The 19,165-nt window shown below is 54.6% G+C and overlaps 10 protein-coding genes across 10 annotated transcripts; 6 read left to right on the top strand and 4 right to left on the bottom strand.

The window, feature by feature from the left end:
- Positions 1 to 681: 681 nt before the first annotated feature.
- Positions 682 to 2,547, top strand: BAUCODRAFT_25924 (uncharacterized protein; the record flags this gene model as incomplete). Its single annotated transcript, XM_007679781.1, has 1 exon — positions 682 to 2,547. The coding sequence occupies one exon, from the start codon at positions 682 to 684 to the stop codon at positions 2,545 to 2,547; it is 1,866 nt and encodes a 621-aa protein (XP_007677971.1).
- A 193-nt stretch (positions 2,548 to 2,740) lies between these two features.
- Positions 2,741 to 4,351, top strand: BAUCODRAFT_36073 (uncharacterized protein). The gene is made up of 3 exons (XM_007679903.1): positions 2,741 to 3,178; positions 3,239 to 4,051; positions 4,116 to 4,351. Exons 1-3 carry the CDS (start codon positions 2,773 to 2,775, stop codon positions 4,187 to 4,189), a joined length of 1,293 nt encoding a protein of 430 aa, XP_007678093.1. The 5' UTR covers positions 2,741 to 2,772; the 3' UTR covers positions 4,190 to 4,351.
- On the bottom strand, positions 4,333 to 4,722 carry BAUCODRAFT_124404 (uncharacterized protein; the record flags this gene model as incomplete). Its single annotated transcript, XM_007680314.1, has 1 exon — positions 4,333 to 4,722. The coding sequence occupies one exon, from the start codon at positions 4,720 to 4,722 to the stop codon at positions 4,333 to 4,335; it is 390 nt and encodes a 129-aa protein (XP_007678504.1).
- Positions 4,723 to 4,948: 226 nt separating this feature from the next.
- BAUCODRAFT_562953 (uncharacterized protein) lies at positions 4,949 to 7,255 on the bottom strand. The gene is made up of 3 exons (XM_007680313.1): positions 7,099 to 7,255; positions 5,153 to 7,020; positions 4,949 to 5,042 (listed from the first exon to the last, which is right to left on the bottom strand). Exon 2 carries the CDS (start codon positions 7,010 to 7,012, stop codon positions 5,285 to 5,287), a length of 1,728 nt encoding a protein of 575 aa, XP_007678503.1. The 5' UTR covers positions 7,013 to 7,020; positions 7,099 to 7,255; the 3' UTR covers positions 4,949 to 5,042; positions 5,153 to 5,284.
- A 134-nt stretch (positions 7,256 to 7,389) lies between these two features.
- Positions 7,390 to 8,289, top strand: BAUCODRAFT_562484 (uncharacterized protein). Its single transcript, XM_007680312.1, has one exon. It carries the CDS (start codon positions 7,613 to 7,615, stop codon positions 8,252 to 8,254), a length of 642 nt encoding a protein of 213 aa, XP_007678502.1. The 5' UTR covers positions 7,390 to 7,612; the 3' UTR covers positions 8,255 to 8,289.
- A 54-nt stretch (positions 8,290 to 8,343) lies between these two features.
- On the bottom strand, positions 8,344 to 8,886 carry BAUCODRAFT_59144 (uncharacterized protein; the record flags this gene model as incomplete). Its single annotated transcript, XM_007679960.1, has 1 exon — positions 8,344 to 8,886. A coding segment is annotated over one exon (543 nt), but the record flags the coding sequence as incomplete, so codon positions are not given.
- Positions 8,887 to 9,328: 442 nt separating this feature from the next.
- Positions 9,329 to 9,835, top strand: BAUCODRAFT_562488 (uncharacterized protein). The gene has a single exon (XM_007680311.1). It carries the CDS (start codon positions 9,530 to 9,532, stop codon positions 9,794 to 9,796), a length of 267 nt encoding a protein of 88 aa, XP_007678501.1. The 5' UTR covers positions 9,329 to 9,529; the 3' UTR covers positions 9,797 to 9,835.
- A 516-nt stretch (positions 9,836 to 10,351) lies between these two features.
- Positions 10,352 to 13,267, top strand: BAUCODRAFT_562798 (uncharacterized protein). The gene has a single exon (XM_007680310.1). It carries the CDS (start codon positions 10,558 to 10,560, stop codon positions 13,105 to 13,107), a length of 2,550 nt encoding a protein of 849 aa, XP_007678500.1. The 5' UTR covers positions 10,352 to 10,557; the 3' UTR covers positions 13,108 to 13,267.
- Positions 13,268 to 13,620: 353 nt separating this feature from the next.
- BAUCODRAFT_141074 (uncharacterized protein) lies at positions 13,621 to 15,614 on the top strand (the record flags this gene model as incomplete). Its single annotated transcript, XM_007680309.1, has 5 exons — positions 13,621 to 13,747; positions 13,817 to 14,186; positions 14,250 to 15,063; positions 15,118 to 15,255; positions 15,352 to 15,614. 5 exons carry the CDS (start codon positions 13,621 to 13,623, stop codon positions 15,526 to 15,528), a joined length of 1,626 nt encoding a protein of 541 aa, XP_007678499.1. The 3' UTR covers positions 15,529 to 15,614.
- BAUCODRAFT_132609 (uncharacterized protein) lies at positions 15,610 to 18,997 on the bottom strand. The gene is made up of 2 exons (XM_007680308.1): positions 16,062 to 18,997; positions 15,610 to 15,996 (listed from the first exon to the last, which is right to left on the bottom strand). Exons 1-2 carry the CDS (start codon positions 18,864 to 18,866, stop codon positions 15,715 to 15,717), a joined length of 3,087 nt encoding a protein of 1,028 aa, XP_007678498.1. The 5' UTR covers positions 18,867 to 18,997; the 3' UTR covers positions 15,610 to 15,714.
- Positions 18,998 to 19,165: the final 168 nt, after the last annotated feature.

Below are 19,165 nucleotides of genomic sequence, written 5' to 3'. Positions count from 1 at the left end.
CATCGAGATCAACCACTAACCGCAGTCGAGCCTGGAACGAGCTACACCTGGTCTATCTCCAGTTCCTCCTTGACCCCACCAGACATGCTAAGTTGAGGATATAACACAGCTATCACGAAGGGGCCCTATTCTACAAAGGCGTGAGCCGATCTACCCGTGTCTTCCGCCTTCTGAGGCTCTGCGAGTCGTGACCAGTGACACAGGCATATGCGCAGCACCATTCCAGGCCAAAGGTCCGCTCGAAATCGTTCCCCAGCCTGTACTGGCGCCTGACTATCTTCAAGCTCTGCATAATAAACAACCAGCCTCTCTACCATTCCGAACGATGTTCGCAAGCACGAGGGCTGCTGCCAAGTGAGGCCAAGTGAAGCTAAGTCGCGCCGCCGCCATTCGCCACCGCTGCCAAGGTGCTTGTGCTGCAACCCTTATGATCACCTCTCTGCAACATCAGCTTCTCTGACTTCTAGAAACCAACCAGTCCGAAAAGGCAAGCAATATGCTGCAGGTACTACCTATAGTCTGCATTGGCCTACAAAGTGGCCATCTGGGTCCCGTCAGTCAAGCTTCAAAAAAACTCTTACACTGCTATAGTGGTCTGTAGCGGTGCCATAAAGGTAAGCACAGAGTAGGCATTCGACCATCTTGCTTTCGGCTTTCTCTTGTTGTACTTCGCATCAGAAGATGAAGTTCCTGTCGCTGGCGGCTTTGTCCGCATCTATTGCTGCTTGCGTGTCTGCCATAACCATTGCAGAAATCAACGGCAACCGCTTCATTTCCCCATACAAGGGTCAAACTGTCACAGGTGTTCAAGGCCTCGTTACCGCCAAAGGACCGAACGGCTTTTGGATCCGCTCGACAACACCAGACACAGATGATGTAACTTCCGAGTCCATCTACGTCTATGGCCGTGCTGGACTGCCCAACGCAACCGTCGGCAATGTTGTCTCGTTGAATGGCCGTGTGACCGAATACCGCTCGACTTCAACGTACTTATACCTTACGGAGATTGACACTCCAAAGAACATTACTACCCTTTCCACTGGCAACACCGTTACGCCTCTTCAGCTTGGCCAACAAAGCTTGATATCCACATTGCTTGGAAAGACCAGCTTGAACCCACCAACCCAGCAGTATACCTCCCTTGACAACGGTGACGTCTTCGGGCTACCCGGTAACACCAGCTTGGTCTCGGTCGCCAATCCGGTATTGCAACCCAAGCAATACGGGTTGGACTTCTGGGAGAGCATCAATGGCGAGCTGGTCACGATTAAGAACCCCTCTGCCATCAGCAGGCCAAACACGTATGGCGAAACGTGGGTCATTGGCGGCAATTGGATCGTTACAGGAAAGAACAGCCGTGGATCGCTGACAGCTACACCGAGGGATGGCAACCCCGAGGGTATCATTATCGGCGATCCACTTGATGGCACCGACAATCCGAAAGACGTAAAGCTCGGCGACCAGCTTGCCGACATCACGGGCATTGTGACTTACACCTATGGTTTCTACTACGTCCTTCCAACCACGAAGATCACCATCACCACCCCCAAGCAACCGGAGTTCCCACCGCCCACACGTCTCACTTCCAGCGGTCGCTGCTCAGGCATCACAATTGGCCAGTACAACGTCGAAAACTTGAGCCCGCAATCCGCACTCCTCGATGACATCGCCCAGCAGATCGTGACATACCTCAAGACTCCGGATTTGCTCTTCGTCCAGGAAATCCAAGACGACAATGGTGCGACTAACAACGGCGTAGTGAATGCCAATGTCACTCTTTCTACCCTGACGGCCGCCATCAATGCTGCTGGCTCCAAGGTCAACTACAGCTACGTTGACATTGATCCTGTCAACAACCAAGACGGCGGCCAACCGGGCGGCAACATTCGCGTTGCATATCTGTACAACCCTGCCGTCATCCGTCCGCACAACCCCAACCCGGGCAGCAGTACCGATGCGAACGAGGTCTTGCCTGGTCCCGAGCTCAAGTACAACCCGGGACGCATCGATCCTGCAAACCCTGCCTGGGTTGACAGCCGCAAGCCCCTTGCTGCAGCTTGGGAGACTCTTGATGGCAAGAACAAGTTCTTCACCGTCAATGTGCACTGGATTGCCAAGCTTGGCGGCTCCTCGATCCAGGGTGACGCGCGTCCACCAACCAACGGTGGCGTCGACGAGCGTCACCTCCAGGCTCAAGTCACTGGCAACTTCATCGCTCAGATCCTCGCCCAGGACAGGAACGCCGCCGTCATCGCGGCCGGTGACTACAACGAGTTCAGCTGGGTTGAGCCATTGCAGACCTTTGCGTCTGTTTCTGGACTCAAGGACCTAGATGATGCGACGCTTACTCCACCGTTGGAGCGATATACGTACACCTTTGGAGCGAACACGGAGCAGTTGGATCATATGTACGTGAGCCCAAAGGTGGCTTTACTCTTGCCGCAGTTCGAGCATGTGCATGTCAGTTCGTGGGTTACTGATGCGGATGTCGTGTCCGACCATGACCCTAGTGTCGCGAAGCTGAATGTGTGTGCTGGTCTGTTGTAGACTAGAGTAACATTCCAGCTTAGCTACCGAAAGTAAACCTCGAGCGAGCAGAACTCTCAAGTGAGCAGTTTATGCAGTAGTAGAACTTGTGCCTTCCCAATCGTCCACTTGTAGCAGTGGAAGATGCCTAAGGCCATTAATTCGAAAGCCCGTCGGCCAATCTCCTCCGCTAACCCAACTTCAACTCCTTATCGACATATTCATTCCCAGCGGTGGTACGTGGTAATGCCGAGTCCGGCCACGGCGGTCCTGGGGAGGATCGCTCTCTTCTTCGCGGTTGCTGTTGGACTCTACGCAGCGCTGCTAGGCGTCCTACTGCATCCCACCCTGCAGCGCTTTGCGCTCTACGTTAACAAGCTCAACACCTTGCCGTTTGGGGATGATCTGAACAATGGCGAATCTTTCGGCTACTCAAAGCATCAAGTCACACCGTTTGAACTGCCAACACCGGACGGCGAGACATTGTATGCTTGGCATATCTTACCGTTGGACGTCTATGCCCGCCATGAGCAATCTCTGCGTGAGGAGCAAAGACCGCATCTACCCATGAGCATGGACGAGTTTAGGCGGAGCAGTGCCTTCCAGTTCCTCACGAGCGATGAGCCGGTGCCAGCACAAGTTATTGTAGCCTGTATGCGGTCTTCTTTCCACAATGTTGTGATGTTACGCTGACTGACGCCTTGCAAAGAAGTCCACGGCAATGCCGGTCATATCGCTCAAGGCTGGCGAACAGATACATACCGACAACTTGCTCTCAGACCGAACACGCATGTCTTGACAATCGACTACCGTGGTTTCGGTCATTCGACCGGTTCACCGACAGAAGCAGGCCTGATCACGGATGGCACAGCGCTTATTGACTGGGTCATGCATGCCGCCGGTATTCCGCCAGAACGCATCGTGGTTCTCGGGCAAAGCTTAGGAACTGCCGTTTCAAGCGCCGTGACCCTGCACTTTGCCGACCCCTCGAGCGAGCTCATCCCGAGCACATCAAGGGAGCTGCGTCCGCTGCTTGCAAAGGAGGGCTCCATCCAACCGACTGCATTCGCTGGGGTCGTGCTTGTGGCGCCTTTCTCGAGCTTACCGTCCCTTTTGCTGACATACCGTATCGGCGGCTTCCTACCGATACTACTCCCTCTGCGGCCCTTCCCGTACATTGCTGGCATGCTCACCAGTCGAATGGTCGACACTTGGCGTTCCGCAGACCGTTTGGCAGCATATTATCAGGCACTTGCCAACAGTCCGCTGACGAAGTCTGACCGCACCGGTCGAGTCATGGGTAGCCTCCAGCTTGTGCACTCCATTAGGGACATGGACATCCCGTATCATCAAACGGAAATGATCTGTCGACGCGTCTTTGGTGGAGGCTTCGAGCCGGGCGTTTACGAGAAGGAGGAAGACTCTGGTCTGGTCGACTGCGTGGATGGCAGCCGTGGAGCGGCTGTGCTTGACGTTAAGGCAGCGAATCGGCCACGGGTCAGATTCGAAATAATCGAGTATGGAGGTACGCGACTTGTGCCGCTAAGGGTCTTCCGATAAGTGTTTTGTTTGCTGACTATATACTGTAGGCCACAATCGCATTATCACCTACAGCCAGGTAGCTGCCGCTATCTCACGGGTCTTCGACAACCTCTTCGACTAGCCGCTGACAACAGCTGGCAACTGCAATTGACTGGGATTGACCAAAGGTCCCTGAATAGTGCTGTTGTGCTGCCAATGTGCTGCGAGCTGATAGAGTGGGCTTTTTATATAGAGTTAGAGCTGTCCCGAAGGGTGGACTTAAACTCATGGCAGTTCGTCTTCGTTCCACCTTCGTCCTTCTTTCTCTCGCCTTACAACAAATGCCAGGATAGTCCTTGCTGCGTCTTCTGAGCTGAGATGTGTTAGATCAATTTCGAGCTCATCATCATCACCGAATCTCCAGATGCCATCGCCTTCCCTCCGATACCGTCTGAGGATTTCAACGTCTGTCAGCTTGCCAATCAGACCTCTCCCACGCCCTGCCATCGCCAGCCGATGCTCATTCCCCGCTTCCTCGCAATGCAGGATGACCGAGTAGAATCGTCGGCCGTCCTCGCCGAGTGCAAGATTCGTGTAATCACCCATGCATTCATTGTGCTCAGTCTGGCTGTCCGTGAAGACGAACACCGTATCTCTAAGCTTCACATCTTGCATGATAGGCTCAAGGCGAACCCGGTGATACTCACCACGCGTCAGCTGATACTGAATGCTACCTCTTAGATACTTCAGCTCCACAGGATCGGTGAGCTCGTGGTTGTGCAGAATTTCGCAGCCAGGAATGTGTGGTTGTAGAGCGCAAGCTACTGTAAGCTTGCCGACACCGGGCTAGCCGTTGATGTAGATCACGTACGCCGGCATGGTGATAACGAAAGTGGCAGGTTCTTTCGGAGACAACTTCAGCACACGGTTTTCTTGATTGCTGATCTTTCCGCCCAAGTTTGACGGTGGCTTTGATATGAGCTTGAAGTGAGGGACTGACACTCCGAAAGCGAAGTCAGCGGCTTCAGCTGTCTTCGCCAACCGTGCTAGCTGCAGATGCACGAGTGGCACGCACTTATTCGACATCGGGACTGGAAAGTCTCACCCTTCAATTCTATCGCTGAACGGACTCACCATCGACCTATCTGCTACTCAGCGCATCACCAAGATTAATAGCAACGAACAGCGTTCCCAGCGACAGTGTTGCGAGTTCCTTTCACTGCATCTTCCACGAAGCCTACCTGCTTAGAGTCTTCTCCGTGATAAACCATGAGGATATGACTGCACCGATCACGAGCCCAGCTTGCAGAGCAAAAGCCGCGCTCGTACTTCTTTGGTAGCAGTCAATAACAACAGCCTGCACCTGCGGATCCAGGTTCTTCACATATGTCAAGCTCTGTCGGACACGATCTGCAATTTCCGCTGCCTTCTTCGGAGACAACCCCTGTGAGGGCAGCTCAGAAGCCAACATTTTACGCAGGGTCTGGTTCGCCACGGTAGCTGACATCGAAATGCCGAAGACGCTACCCAGCGAGCGGAATAGGTAGCTGCAAGCTGTGGTCACCGCTTGGTCTTGGGGGGAGGCATTCGCGATCAAGCTGATAAGGGTCGTAGTTACTGAAATGCCATTTCCAAGTCCGCTAAGGCACACAGACAAGATGACACCAAGCGTGCTGGTTATGAGCGGACCTGAGAAGACGAAGGCACCAACTGCACCGATCAGAACACCAGAATAAGCCAGAACCGTAAGCCAATAGTACTTGCCGCTCCGTTGCATGTATATGCCACCTCCCAAGCTGCCGGTCACACTGCAGAGCACTACCGGAATTAGTCGTATGCTCGCACCTGTAGCAGACAGGCCCTCAGTAGCTTGGAGGAACAGTGGGACGTAGAATAACATCGCCATGAATGTCCCGATAGAGAAGAAGTTGCAAGCATAGCAGGCGAACATTGAGCGGTTGAAGATGATGTGTCCGGGGGCGAAGGGCTCCTTGGCAACCTTCCTCTCGACCAAGACGAAGATCATGAACAGCGGCACCGAGACGCTGATAGAGACTATGGTGATGGTGGCGCTCCAGCTGACATTGCTGCCGCGATCAAGGGCAAGTAGTAGTGTGAAGACTGCCGAAATAAGTACGGCTGCGCCGAGAAAGTCGATTCGCGCAAGCTTCTTCTTCCAATCTGCGTCGTCCGTCGTTGGCAGATGCAATGCAAAGGAAACGGCAATGAAGGCGACAAGGCATAACGGAGCCTGTACGATGAACGACCACCGCCACCCAACAGAGTCAGCAAACAGACCGCCTAGCGGAAGACCAGAGGAGCTTCCCGCAGCGAAGATGAGGTTCAGGTAGCCTTGCCATTTCCCGCGCTCACGAAGGGAAACGACATCACTGAGCAGGATCGAGACAACAGTCGTCATCCCACCGGCTCCGATGCCGGCGAAAGCTCGTGCGGCAATGAGTTGGTTGATATCCCGAGCGAAACCGCAGAAAAGACAGCCAAGGCCGAAGACGCTGTAAGCAAACAGCAATGCTGCCTTGCGCCCGAATATGTCGCTAAGTTTGCCGTACAGGGGCTGAAATGATGTTAGCGTTAGCCAGTACGATGTCGCAATCCAGCTGGTCAGGTTGAGGGCATCCAGTTCGCTGCCAATCTTGCCATAACTGCTGACAATGATCGTTTGGTCGGCTGCTGCCAGAAAGATGCCAATTCCTAGGGCGGGCATTAGATACTTCATCTGCTTCTTGACCTCTGGTAGACCTTCGAATTGCTTCTGGCCATCTCCAGCCGGCGATGAGTCTCCGCTCTGCTGCTGCTCCTCTGTAGCGTTATCACCAGCTCTAACAACTCCGGCGGGCTCGTTTGGCAGGCTTGCTGCTGGAACACCATTGGACTCTGTAGCCTTAGGAAGCAGAGGCGAGGTCTCCGTGGGTTGGCCGTTGGGCCGTTCTTGTTCACCAGCCATCACTGTTGCTACGAGAGTTCACAGAAGGAGTCAGTAGGTGGATTGCACCAAACTCTACCGGTCAGTCGTGGAGTAGTACGGAATACTGGGCAGAGGGCGATCAGGCCTCCAACGCTCACTTGATGAGAATGTTAGATCTAAGCGGACAGTACGCGCTGGCAAGGATGCTTCTGGCTTAGTCTAAGACAGGGCATCCTCTCGGCTAGCTTGTATCCAGCAGACTCAGCTGCCACAGCACCGTTGATAGCAAGCGATTGTGTTCGACATGGGATTGGTGGCCAAGTTCGAAGTCACTGACGGTGGAGCCGCTTAGTCAGCGTCGCTCAACGTCTCCCTCTTAGCCGAGACGGCGTTAAGCGGAGCATCGTTCATGCAACCGTCGATCGCTTGACGATGGAGAATGTCCAGTCTTCCCATCGGCGCATCTGAGCAAAGGCTACTATCATCGTTGGCCTCTGCTACAATCTCTAGCGCAGGGACGGAGCTCGTCCAGGGGACAGGTCATCATGATGAGGACTTATCGAGGCAAGGTGATGGCTCGGCAACCGGAGCAGGTAGGCAGTTGCGTCGAAAGCGTGGAGCATATACAGCCTGCTTAACATGAACACAGATAGCGGCAACCAGATAGCAACTCGGACAGGTGAGGTGATAGAGCCGAACACTGCGAGCTCATTCGGAAGAGCTGCTACAGCCGAAGAAGAAATTGCATACCTCGAGAGCAATCCGCAGGAAGGCTTGCTGCCTCCGCCTGACTTCAAGCCTTTCTTCATTCTTGTTGAGGACGGCGAAACCCGCGAACACTATCATCCCACCATACGCTACGTATTTGCCGATGACGACCCCGACGACTTTACGAACGTGATGCTTGCGACGATAGAGCAGCAGGCTGCTTTGGATGAACGGCAAGACGCAGAGGAGCGCGTAGCAGTAATTGACATGGCTGCAGATGGCAAGGCGGTTTTATCAGCAGCGTCCCTTAGCCCGCATTGGCAAGCGTTGAATGCGAGCGTATCACAAGCACCGAGCTGGGGAGAGGCTTCTCAGGGATTGGGCAGAGGCTTGATGCTTCGAATCTCTGGACGTGAGGCGGCATCGAAGTCCTCCAGTCTTGCCAAAAAGCCTACAGTCAATACAGACGAACTTATCGACACCTACAGCGAGCGTCTGAGATGGCTGGACGAGATCCTAGGTGAAGAGCAAGAGGACGTTGTTGTGAACGAGCCCTCCATACACGATACATGAGGTCTTGTCTAATGTATCTGTTCAAGCGCCACCGCTTCCACATTACGCATCTGCATTGCCTCCGCATCCCGCTAGTGAGCGGTCCTGTTGTACGTGATGCCACACCGGGTCAGGCATTCCTGAGCACCCAGTGCGAAAGCCTTGGGAATGGTCTTCTCGAAGTCTGCAATGTTGGTGCCGTCCAAGAAAGCCGGCCACCCCAAATCTGCATCCACGATATCCGGGTCTTGGATGAAGAAATTCTGAGCCGTTCTGGACAAACCCGGGTCTTCGTTGCTAAACGCTGCGACGAAGATCGCAGGCTCACAATTGTCGTTGAACTCGAAGTGAATAGATCCCATGGGCAGGATAGCACCCTGATACAAGTCCAGTGTGGTTGTAATTGGGTTCGTCAAGCCGCTCTCCTGTACGAATGAGGTTTTCACGTTGTTGCCGGACACGATGGCCAACAGCTCGGTTGCGCGGTTGTGGGTGTGTGGAGTGTTCATACCGCATGGGTTGAGGAAGCCAAAGGACATTGCGACACCTGTGTTGAGCAGAGCCGGCCAGTTGTCCACATAGGAAAGATCGCCTTGGCCACCTTGACCGGCGCCGGCTACGGGGTTAGGGTTGGCCTGCTTGCTATAGTCGAATTTGAAATAGAGATCTGTGTCGCCAAGGCTCTCAATGTAAGAATAGCGGTCGACAGCGGAGAGGGAGAGTTTGATGCGGTCGAGCTGGTCTTGCGTGTAGGTGGGGTTCGGTCGGCCGCTTGTGTTATTGCTGCCAGCGAATTGGCGTGGGAAGAGCCCTTCCTTCCTGACTGGCTTGTCGACTGGCGCAGCGGCGCAAAGGGTTGCCGTCAGAGCGGTGAGTAGGGGGATAAGGCGCATGGTGATGCACGAAACGAAGTAGGTAGGGATGTTCGGTGAGAAATGCTCGTGAAATGTGAATACTTCACCAGACAATGCAGGCGGGCGACCTACTTATACCTGCCTTCTCTTACAGAGGGCTACGTGCCGTAGTGAGCAAGCCAACCTTGAGCGTGCAGTAGTCGAGCATTCGGGTTGCCGTGCTGCTTCGACGCAGTGAAAAGGTCGTCATAACCGGTACGAGACAGCGAGAAGATGCCAATCAGCACCCGCTAACTTCTCATGGTGTGCTTACACCACGTTAGCCAGGCCAGGGTGTAGCGAATGAGGGTCAGCATTTAGTACTATTCAATGTGCGAAGGATTTCACGTAGGAAGCCATGATATTGAACCTTGATAAATGATGCAGGTTGGCCCGGGAAATAATGCTTGGGCCAATGGATAGAGGTGTATGCCGGTCAAGAGCATGGTACCTGCATTTGCAACAAGCTCATCAGAATTGGTGTGGCGATTGGAGCGACTACGGCACGCTGTTACCAGGAAGGAGCTTGTTTTGCGGCGGCAGGATAGCCCGTATTCGGCACCGAGCGGCAGGTTGGGGGCTGCTGCTATGCTACTGTTGGGTCTGCGTTCGCATGCTCACAGAGGAGTCTGCATTTGTTGATGCCTCTACCATACCTGCGTCGATCTGAAGCTTCGGGTACCCTGCGTCCGTCACACGAGAGGTTCGAGTTCGGGGAAGTGATAGCATCTCCGCTCTCCGCGAGGCTCACCAACAAAAGGACCGCCCCGCAGGTGAGGCTGACGAAGGAGTCGGAAGGAGTATTGTAAGAAGATTTGCTAGTGGAGGTGAAGCACTAGCCGCGTGCCAACGCGTGGATTCTGCAGGGATTGCACTCCTAACGTTTCTCTGCGATGCTGTTTCTTCTCGGCTGCCATGTACGTGCCCCAGAAGGCTCGTATATTGCTGTAAGAGCCGAGACCTTGCTGTACTAACCCTATAACCTGCCATCGTGAGTGTTGCAATTGCATTGGGCGCATTCAAAGCTCGCGTTGCAAAGCGTATAGGCTGGCTCATTCATTCTGACAACGGTAGATACGTTGTGACACAGACTCTCATCTTAACATCACGGACAGGAAGTTGTAAGACGTGTCGCACGTTTAACGGTACCTACTTGTCCAGCCCGCCTTCTAACATTGATCATCGCCATGCACTTCATGCTCCGCGAAGGTGACTTGACTACGTTACTCCCGCAATGATGGGGTTGGTCTTTACGGCCGTCAAAACTCCTGAGGCAGAGCATCTGCGGATCGCTCTTACCAGTGGGCGTGTTTGCGGCGGAGGTTGCGCAAACACAAGACCGGCCGCCCATATGTACCAATTCGTTTTCAATCCTATTACAGTACAAACAATTGGCACGCCGCGCTACATTATCACAACACTCACTCCCTGATGGAGCAAGCCACGTTAAGTCTCCTGAAACCAGCCATCCTCGCAATCGCTGGGTTAGCAGCAGTATGTGGTATATACTACACGTGCACCGCAGTGCTCACCCATCCGCCCGACACTGGACTTCAAAGAAGCAACGCTGTCCGTCGCCGTCCAGCGCCATCAGTTCTAGCCCCAGGTGATCTAAGGTGGCGTATGGTACCACCCGGGCTCAACACAGCCATAGGCGTTCTCGAGTTCGAATGTGGGAATCGGGAGTATGTGTATGACATGGCGGATGGATCCTTGCCAAGTCGGGAGACGCTCTCGAACCAACTCGGTCCATTGGATGATCTTGCGTACAGGCAGGTATGCATTCGAGTTATTAAGTTCATTGTGGCAGTTACCCTCGAAGCCCAGCACTTCCCGAATGTGCGTGCAGAGGTGGCCATGACGCCGTTTGCTGATCTGCTTCGCATTGAAGGAGACCTTGAGCAGAACATTCGAGCGCTTGAGATTGCTGCTGCTCACGTTATGAACATGACGCCTCCACGTCCGGAGGAATTTAGTAACATGTACGAGATTGCCATGGCCGACGATGGACCTGCAGTGACGGAGGAGCCGGTAGAAGATACTGACGCTCCACATGAGCACACGCACGGTCTCAAAGGCTTATTATACTACATCGCAGAGCAAGACGCAAACCGGCAAGGTTACGAACACAGAGGCATTTCCTGTGAAGAATGCGGTCAGCTGCCCATTCGAGGCGTTCGATGGCGCTGTCTAAACTGTGCGGACTTCGACCTTTGTACGACTTGCGAGGCACATACCGCACATCCAAAGACTCATCTGTTCGCTAAGATCAAAGTACCATTGCCACCGATGTCCAACAATGGCAAGACGCTGCCTTTATGGTACTCTGGTGACGCCAGGAAGATCTACCCACCGCTTCAGCCAGCTTCAAGGAAGCGGTTGTTCGAGCAGTATAAGTTCGACGAGCCTAGCATCGATGCGCTCTACGATCAATTCACGTGCCTTGCAAATGTGCATTTCCTACAAGATCCACTTGGCATAATGGTTGCTATCGATCAGGCAGGGTTCAGAAGAGCGATGATTCCTGAGTGGTGGAACCTGCGTTCCGCTCCTAACGCGATCATGGATCGTACGTTTCACTTCTACGATACCAACGCCGATGGGCTCATAGCGTTCGAAGAGTTTGTCAACGGTACATCCTTTCTTCGGAGCCCAGCGCGTTTCGACACTATGAGAAGAGTTCTGCAAGGATTCGACATTGACGACAATGGCTATTTGGATCGCTCTGACTTTCTGCGCCTGCTTCGAGCGAAATACGTCCTGCAGGAGAAGCAGGTCAACGACATGGTGGAGATGGGTGAGAACGATCAGACTCTCGATGCGTTGCAGACGCTGCGGTCAAGCCAGCCAATCAGTGCAATCTTCAACCAACAAGACATTCCGCATGGAGAGGATCGACCACGCCAGGGGAAGCAGCTTGATGCTTTCGGCGATATGCAGCCCTTACCCGGCATCAAGACGATCCTTGAGGAGGATGACCCTTGGCTTCTGGATAATGCCATCCCTACGCCTGGTTCCGCTGGAGGATTGAGGCACCATGCATCGCCATCTCCAGAGATGCTGAAAGGTCAAGACGATCGAGACGACATAAGCTCCAACACCGACGCCGCTAATATCCGGGACTTCGCCAACGAGGACAGTTCGATGGTATCTGACCATGGCCCATACAGAGACGTATTGCTGCAGATTGTCGAACAAGGGATGAACGAAATACTAGACCGCATATTCAGGTTGAAGGAACAGGAGCACGACGCTGCTATCGCCACTCGTCAAGAGCGTAACGAATGGCGCACAGAAATAGAAGACTACCTTGCGGAGAAACAACGCATTGCAGAGGAACTTTGCTTGATGGCATCGACAGACCCACTGGCGGCGACAGCAATGCACTCACACACCCGTCAACCACCTCCTACACCTGCGGGCTCCCCGGAACCACCATTTCGCGCCGATATACTACCGACCGACACTGAGAGCTTGGCAGAGCGTGAAGCGGACATAGCTCACCAGCCACTCGATAGGCTCTTGGAGCAGGCAGGCTACGAAATCATTGACGGACGAGGAAATGGTGCTCTGATGCCTCAAGACGACGAGGATAACGAAAGTCGCTTACCAGAGTCGCTGCGCCATCTTCTTCGACCGCCGTCGATCCTGAACGACACATCAGCAGATCCTACAATGCCACAAAATAGACCGAACACTGCATCTGTTGTCGAGGATGGAGCCTTAACGCATGAGAACGCTCCTCGGGCGAATAAAGCAGGTCTTCCGCTATCCTCGGGAGAAAGCAAATCACGCCCAACGGTACTGTCTGCGGCGCGACTATCGCTGCTCGCATCTATGGAGGAAATCGATCGAGAGGTCGTTACTAGGGGCGGATGTGGCAGACTCAGCTTTGACGAGGTCGAAACTATAGTCAAAGCTGACCGTACTAACGAGTTGCTGGGTTTGGTAAAAAGTTGGCTGGAGTTTGCTAGCTTCTGAATCCTCGTTTCACAAACGTGCATGGTCTTATCAACTCGTGCCACGGTTGCGGCAGGACTGGAGCGGAGCAGGAGAATCTATTGTGGCCTCAGACTCCGATGGCGTCAACCCACGCATGCCGTACTCTGGTCGGACGGCATTGACCAGGAGTGGCCAGTGAAGATGGCTTTCACCATGACTGACTCGCTCTCCTCCACCTCGGATGTCGTTCACAGCATGCCGAGTTGCGATCTGCAGCGGGGTTTCTGGAGACGACTTTAACCGCACCACAACCGCCAACATCACAGCCCAAGCCCGCGTCAAGTGCGACTACATAGCGAATGATGCTGAAGCTGTACTGGCGATCTGTTGACAACCCTCACGCTGTTGCCGTACTATCCGACACCGGGATACTGACGGGTAGATGTCCACATCTCATCGACCTCCCTAAGGGGAGGTTTGTCTGTAGCACGAGAGATTATAAGAAGACAGTCAGTATGCTTCTATGTCAATTGCTATATCATCACAGTCAACATGCATCTCTCCATCACTACTCTTGCGTTGTGCGTGCAAGCTGCGGTTGCAGCTCCAAGCTCCTCACCACTCACAGTCCGCACATCGACCGGCTACTATACCGGTGTATATGACGCAAACTTCACCGGTGAGCACTCTCTGGTCGAAAAACTTTGTCGCAGGACCAACTGATCATGGTACGACTCCACCCGCAAAGGCGTCCGCGAGTTTCTAAACGTACCATATGGTCAGACCACAGCAGGTAAGAATCGCTGGATGCCGCCTCAAGCTGTACCACTCTCCAGCGAGCGATTCAATGCCACGGACTACGCACCGTTTTGCCCGCAATACGTCTCCAGGAATCCCGCGGTATGGAACCGGCAGATCCCACAATATTTAAGTCTCTGGGGCAATGCCAACTTCTCCGCCGGAGAGCCAGCTGCCTTTGCAAGTGAAGACTGCCTAAGCCTCGCTATCTGGACACCCGCGAATGCCACCAGCGCTTCGAAACTTCCGGTGGCCTTGTTCTGGACAGGCGGAGGGTTCCAGACAAACGGTATACTTGTGCCCGGACAGCTTCCGCCGAGGTATCCATCACCTGTCCTTGCTCTTTCAAAATCTCGCTAATCATCGTACTCTACGCTTGACAGATGGGTCAGCAGAACTCAGCAGCATATCGTGGTCACGATCAACTACCGCATGAACATCATGGGATTTCCAAACGCGGCCGGTGTCTATGACCAGAACCTGGGCCTTCTCGACCAACGCCTGTCGCTCGAATGGGTGCGCGACAATATCGTCCACTTTGGAGGCGACCCGTCCCGTATCATGATCTGGGGTCAAAGTGCCGGCGCGGCGTCAGTAGACTACCATAACTACGCTTTCTGGGACGAGCCCATTGCGCACGCCATCTTCGCGCAGTCCGGCAACGTATACAACGGCGCCCCAATCACCGATCCCGACCATACCAACTTCACCTTCGTGGCGCAGAATGTCGGGTGTAACTATCCCAACAACGCCACCGCTGAGCTGGCATGTATGCAGAACGTCGACGTGGATAGAATCATCGCGTTCATGGGTGGGTACCAAGACAATTCGAGCTCGACAAATCCAACTCAGCCAGCGATCTCCTTCAGCGTGGTTGCGGATGAGCGGATCGCATTCAGCAACAACACGGCGCGGTACGCCGAAGGCTTTGTGACGAAAGTTCCAATCATCTACTCAAGCGTTGCTAATGAAGGCGGGAGCCTGGCGCCTTATCCTGCCAGCGATCCGCTGGCCGGTGTCAACCAGACTGTCGCGAATGGCATCACCGAGAGCCTCTCCCTATGCACTGGCGCTAATACCACAATCCTCCGTAACCAATATGGCTTGCCGCCCACATACAGGTACCAGTACGCCGGCAATTGGACGAACCAAGACCCGCTGCCTTGGATGGGTGCATTCCACAGCTCTGACTTACCGGCGAGTAGCTTACAGCACCCAGCTCATGACGACCCTGGCTAATACAGCCCGCAGATGATCTTCGGCGCATACGAGTACAGCTCCGCGAACCGCGGCAGCGCCAACGTTTCCATCGTCGTGACACCCGAAAGCGACATCCAACCCCTCGAAGTCCAAACGAGTCAGACAATGGAAGACTTCATCTTGGCCTTCGTAAGTCCTCTCAGTGCACTGATGCCTCGATAGAAGTGCTAGCAAGCCATCGTGCTTAGATGAGGACATTAGCTAACCCCAGTACCCGTCACTCAGATGAAGAATCCTTACAGCGGCCCACCTGCGCTGGGCTGGCTACCGATGAACACGTCGGCGCCTGATGGAGGGTTGATCTTGCGGTTTGGAGCGAATGGCAAGGCGGTGCAGAACGTGACGGGTAACGACGTGCAGGCGGTATGTTTCGGGCGAGGGCCGTATAACCCGTTTCCGTAATCCTGTTCTGCCATGCACGCATGCGAGAAGTAGTCTGTATCTCTGCGGTGAGCATTTCGTTAATTGAAAACTGAGCGTATACCACCTTCTTCATCATACAATCTCTTTCTACCCTATAGTGATACAAGCCTTGCTATTTGCATGAGACGGCTCCCAAGCTCGTCAAAAACGCCCCTCACAGCACCTCTAATCATACCCTGGTCCATCATCCCCACCCCCACCCGGCGTCTCCGGCATCATGCCTCCCGGCGTCTGATACGCAGCAGGAGTCTGATAACTCCCGCCTGCACCTCTAAACCCTCCAGGAGTCGGCTGATCTCGGAAGCCACCAGGCGTAGGCTGATCTTGGTAGCCACCCGGCGTAGGAGCAGAGAGACCCGGTGTCGGCGCTTCGAGGCCACCGTACGCGGGCGTCTTCGAGCCGGAGGGCGCGGGCGTGCGGCCACCGGAAGGGTTCCAGGTTGAGGCCTGTCAACACTTCTGTCAGTACTCTCGAAGCTAGAGCGTGCGTAGAGTTAGGATGTGGTACTTACCCCTCCTCCTCCGCCTCCACCCCAAACGCTCCCCCCACCATAACTCGTCGCCCCACCATAACTCGTAGCACCTCCATACGCCGTCTGCCCACCTCCACCACCACCTCCATACCCACCATATGCCGTTTGACCTCCAACCCCAAACGCCGGCGTCCGCGACCCCAAATCTTGCTTCCACGACGGCGTCCTCGCACCACCACTCAACCCACCACTCGCATACGCCGGCGTCCTGCTCCCGGCCGCATATGCCGGAGTCCGGCCCCCACCACCAGAAGCCATAGCGTAACTCGGCATAGCCGCCGGCGGCGGTTTGCCCATACTCAGACTCTGAATCCCGCCCTGAATAATCTTCCCGCTATCCGGGTCAATAAGCGCAAGCATATCCTTCTTGACGGGGATCGTCTTATTCTTGGCATGCAACTCCACCTTCGCCTCTTCGGCGCCAGCGTCTTTGACAATCCCAATCATACCTTTATTCGGCCCGCTACGGATCTTGACCGTCTTGCCAATCAACCGATCCCGACCTTTCGACTGCGGCGGAGGCATGGGAGAGGCGCCACCGTTCGGTTTCCCGAGCGCTGGGTTCATTTTCGTAAGATCCACGCCTGCGTTGGCTGGTTTGCCGCCTTTTGCCGCGACGACGAGGACGTTCGAGTGCCGGCCGACCCAGATACCGGCGTTTTCCGTGCGTTCGCGGTTTTGAGCGAAGACGGAGTTACCGCGCAGATGCAGCACACGGCCGGTTTTCTGCTCGCCGGAGTATTCTTTGATCGTATCGTCCATCTTCATCTCGTTGCCGTCACGATCCGTGGCGACAGCCGTCCGTCGTTTCTCGAGCTTGTTCGCTATGGCGCTGGGTAGAAGTGTCTTGGCCATACCGTTCTGGTCCAGCACGCGCAGACTCTCGCGATCAACCCGCACGACGATACCCACCGTCGCAGCATCCAGCTGAACGAGGTCGAAAAGGTCGTACTTACTATCCATCGCTGCTCCACCGGAGTCCGTAGCTACCCGTAAATCGCGACTAAAGACCGTAATCTCCTTCTGCTCGGCATCCGTCAAGATCGTGACCCGGTCGTCCTTCATTCGCACCACCATACCAACTTCATCAACGTACTTGCTCCCGCCGATGACCTTGACATGATCGCCTTCGCGGAACATCTTGCGCAGAGTGTCGATGCTAGCTTCAATGACTTTCCCCGAAAGCGACCCAAAGCCGGGATCGACCTGGATCTTGACGATGTTGTTGTAGACTTGTACGCTCTCACCCGTGACGCCCTTCTGCTCGCCGCGGAACAGCTCGACTCGGTCCCCGGGTAGGAACTCGCCGGCGGAACTCTTCTTCAGCGTGGCAGCCAGAGCGGCAAGGTCGAGATTCTCGCCCCCGTCCTCGCCGCTTGAAGTTGCAAAATGCGTGACTTCTTCAAGCGTTGGATTGACGTCCTCGATCTGCAATGCGCCCAGGCGGAAACTCTCAATCAGAAAGCCATCAACGTACTCTTTGTTCTGGTACGTCCACGTATTCCCGCTGAGATTGCCTTGTCGGGATAGGTACTTCGCATGCTTCTTACGCGCTTCAATCTCGCTAAACAGACGAGGCGGTGGCCGCTGAACTTGCGCTTTCGTGCGCTTCCGCTTCTGACCATTCGGCAAGATCTCTTCCACCGGCGCGTTGACATCCTCATTCAGCCCGTAGTCAAGACGTGGCACAAGGCGGACGGTGACATCAGTACTATTAGCCTCCACATCGTGCACCTGCGCCAGATCACCCATATACAGCCCTCTGCGCACGCGCACGTACATGCCCGGCTCGAGCTGCTTCTCCTTCTGTGTCTTAAGCAAAGCCGGCATATCACCCACGGGCACCATCATCGGCTTGTGGCTCATGAAGACGAAGTTAATCCCCTCACATGCCGCTATCACTTCCTCCGCGCGGTTCGCTTCGACATATAGCATACCAGCCATCGGGTTCGGTCCCGTGCTACTACTGCTCGAATGGGGCTTTGACCGCTCGAAAGCGGAAAGAATAGTAACCGGCTCGCGGGAGTTGGCGCGCTCCAGAATGCGAGCCTGGATGTTCAGAACAACTTCCCTCTCCTTACCGGGTTTACACCGCATACGGAAGATCTTGGGTCCCTTTTCGTCCGGAAGCATGAGTTGTTGCGGCACGACGGCGCCAGTAGGTCCCTTATTACGTGACTGCCGGCCGTAGCGCTCCTTCAGCCGTTCCGCTTCTTCTTCCGCATTGAGGTGGAACTGGGCTTCGCGTTGTCGGTCGAGCTCACGATGTTTCCGATCATCGCGGTCGGCACCCGGCGGCAACTCTTGGAGGTCGTCCGGATGCATTTCCTCGCCGGGCAGGTCATCGTCCTCTTCCGGTTCCTCTTCATCTTCCTCGTCGACTTCGGCTTCCACGTCGATGAATTGGTTGCGGCGGTGCTTTCTTCGCCGTTTTCGGGAGGGCTGGCCTTCGATGTCATCGTCATCTTCATCTTCTTCCTCGTCCTCTTCGTCTTCATCTTCCTCCGCCTCCTCGTCAGCCGCACCATCAGCACCATCAATACCATCTTCAGCATCATCGTCGTCATCGTCTTTCTCGTCTTCATCCTCATCCTTCACCTCTAGATCGTCACGCTCCTTAGCCTTCGTTGGCACGCCATCGCCATCTTCAGTCAAATCATGGACAGCATCACCATTAGCCGCAGGCTTCTCATCAATATCAGGTTCGGAGCCTTGCTCAGGTTCGGGATTGAAGTCATCCTCTTCCTCGTCGTCGTCAAAGCGCTGATCGAGGATGCCCGCCATGATGGCCGCTTACTGTCCGCCCTTCGGTATGGTTGAAAAAGAGACTCGTATGCGTTCAAGAGTATGTGGTGGAGTTGCAGCGTTCTGTTAGCGGGGGTTGAAGGTGGAAGTGGAGGAGAATATGGATGAAAGATAAAGTGATGTGCAGCCTGTCCTGTCGTGTCCGGTCCTCGTGGAATGTTGAAACACTCACTGCGAGCTACCTGATTGGCTGCTGGAAGGTAGCCGCGGATTTACTTCGGCAGCATGACTCTACCTGAATTCACGTGATTTACACCATACTCCTCGATAATGCGAAC

This window comes from Baudoinia panamericana (assembly GCF_000338955.1).
Source record: "Baudoinia panamericana UAMH 10762 unplaced genomic scaffold BAUCOscaffold_9, whole genome shotgun sequence".
Taxonomy (NCBI): Eukaryota; Fungi; Ascomycota; class Dothideomycetes; order Mycosphaerellales; family Teratosphaeriaceae; genus Baudoinia; species Baudoinia panamericana.
The sequence above is the reverse complement of the archived record's forward strand: the minus strand, read 5'-3'. Positions and strand labels throughout refer to the sequence as shown.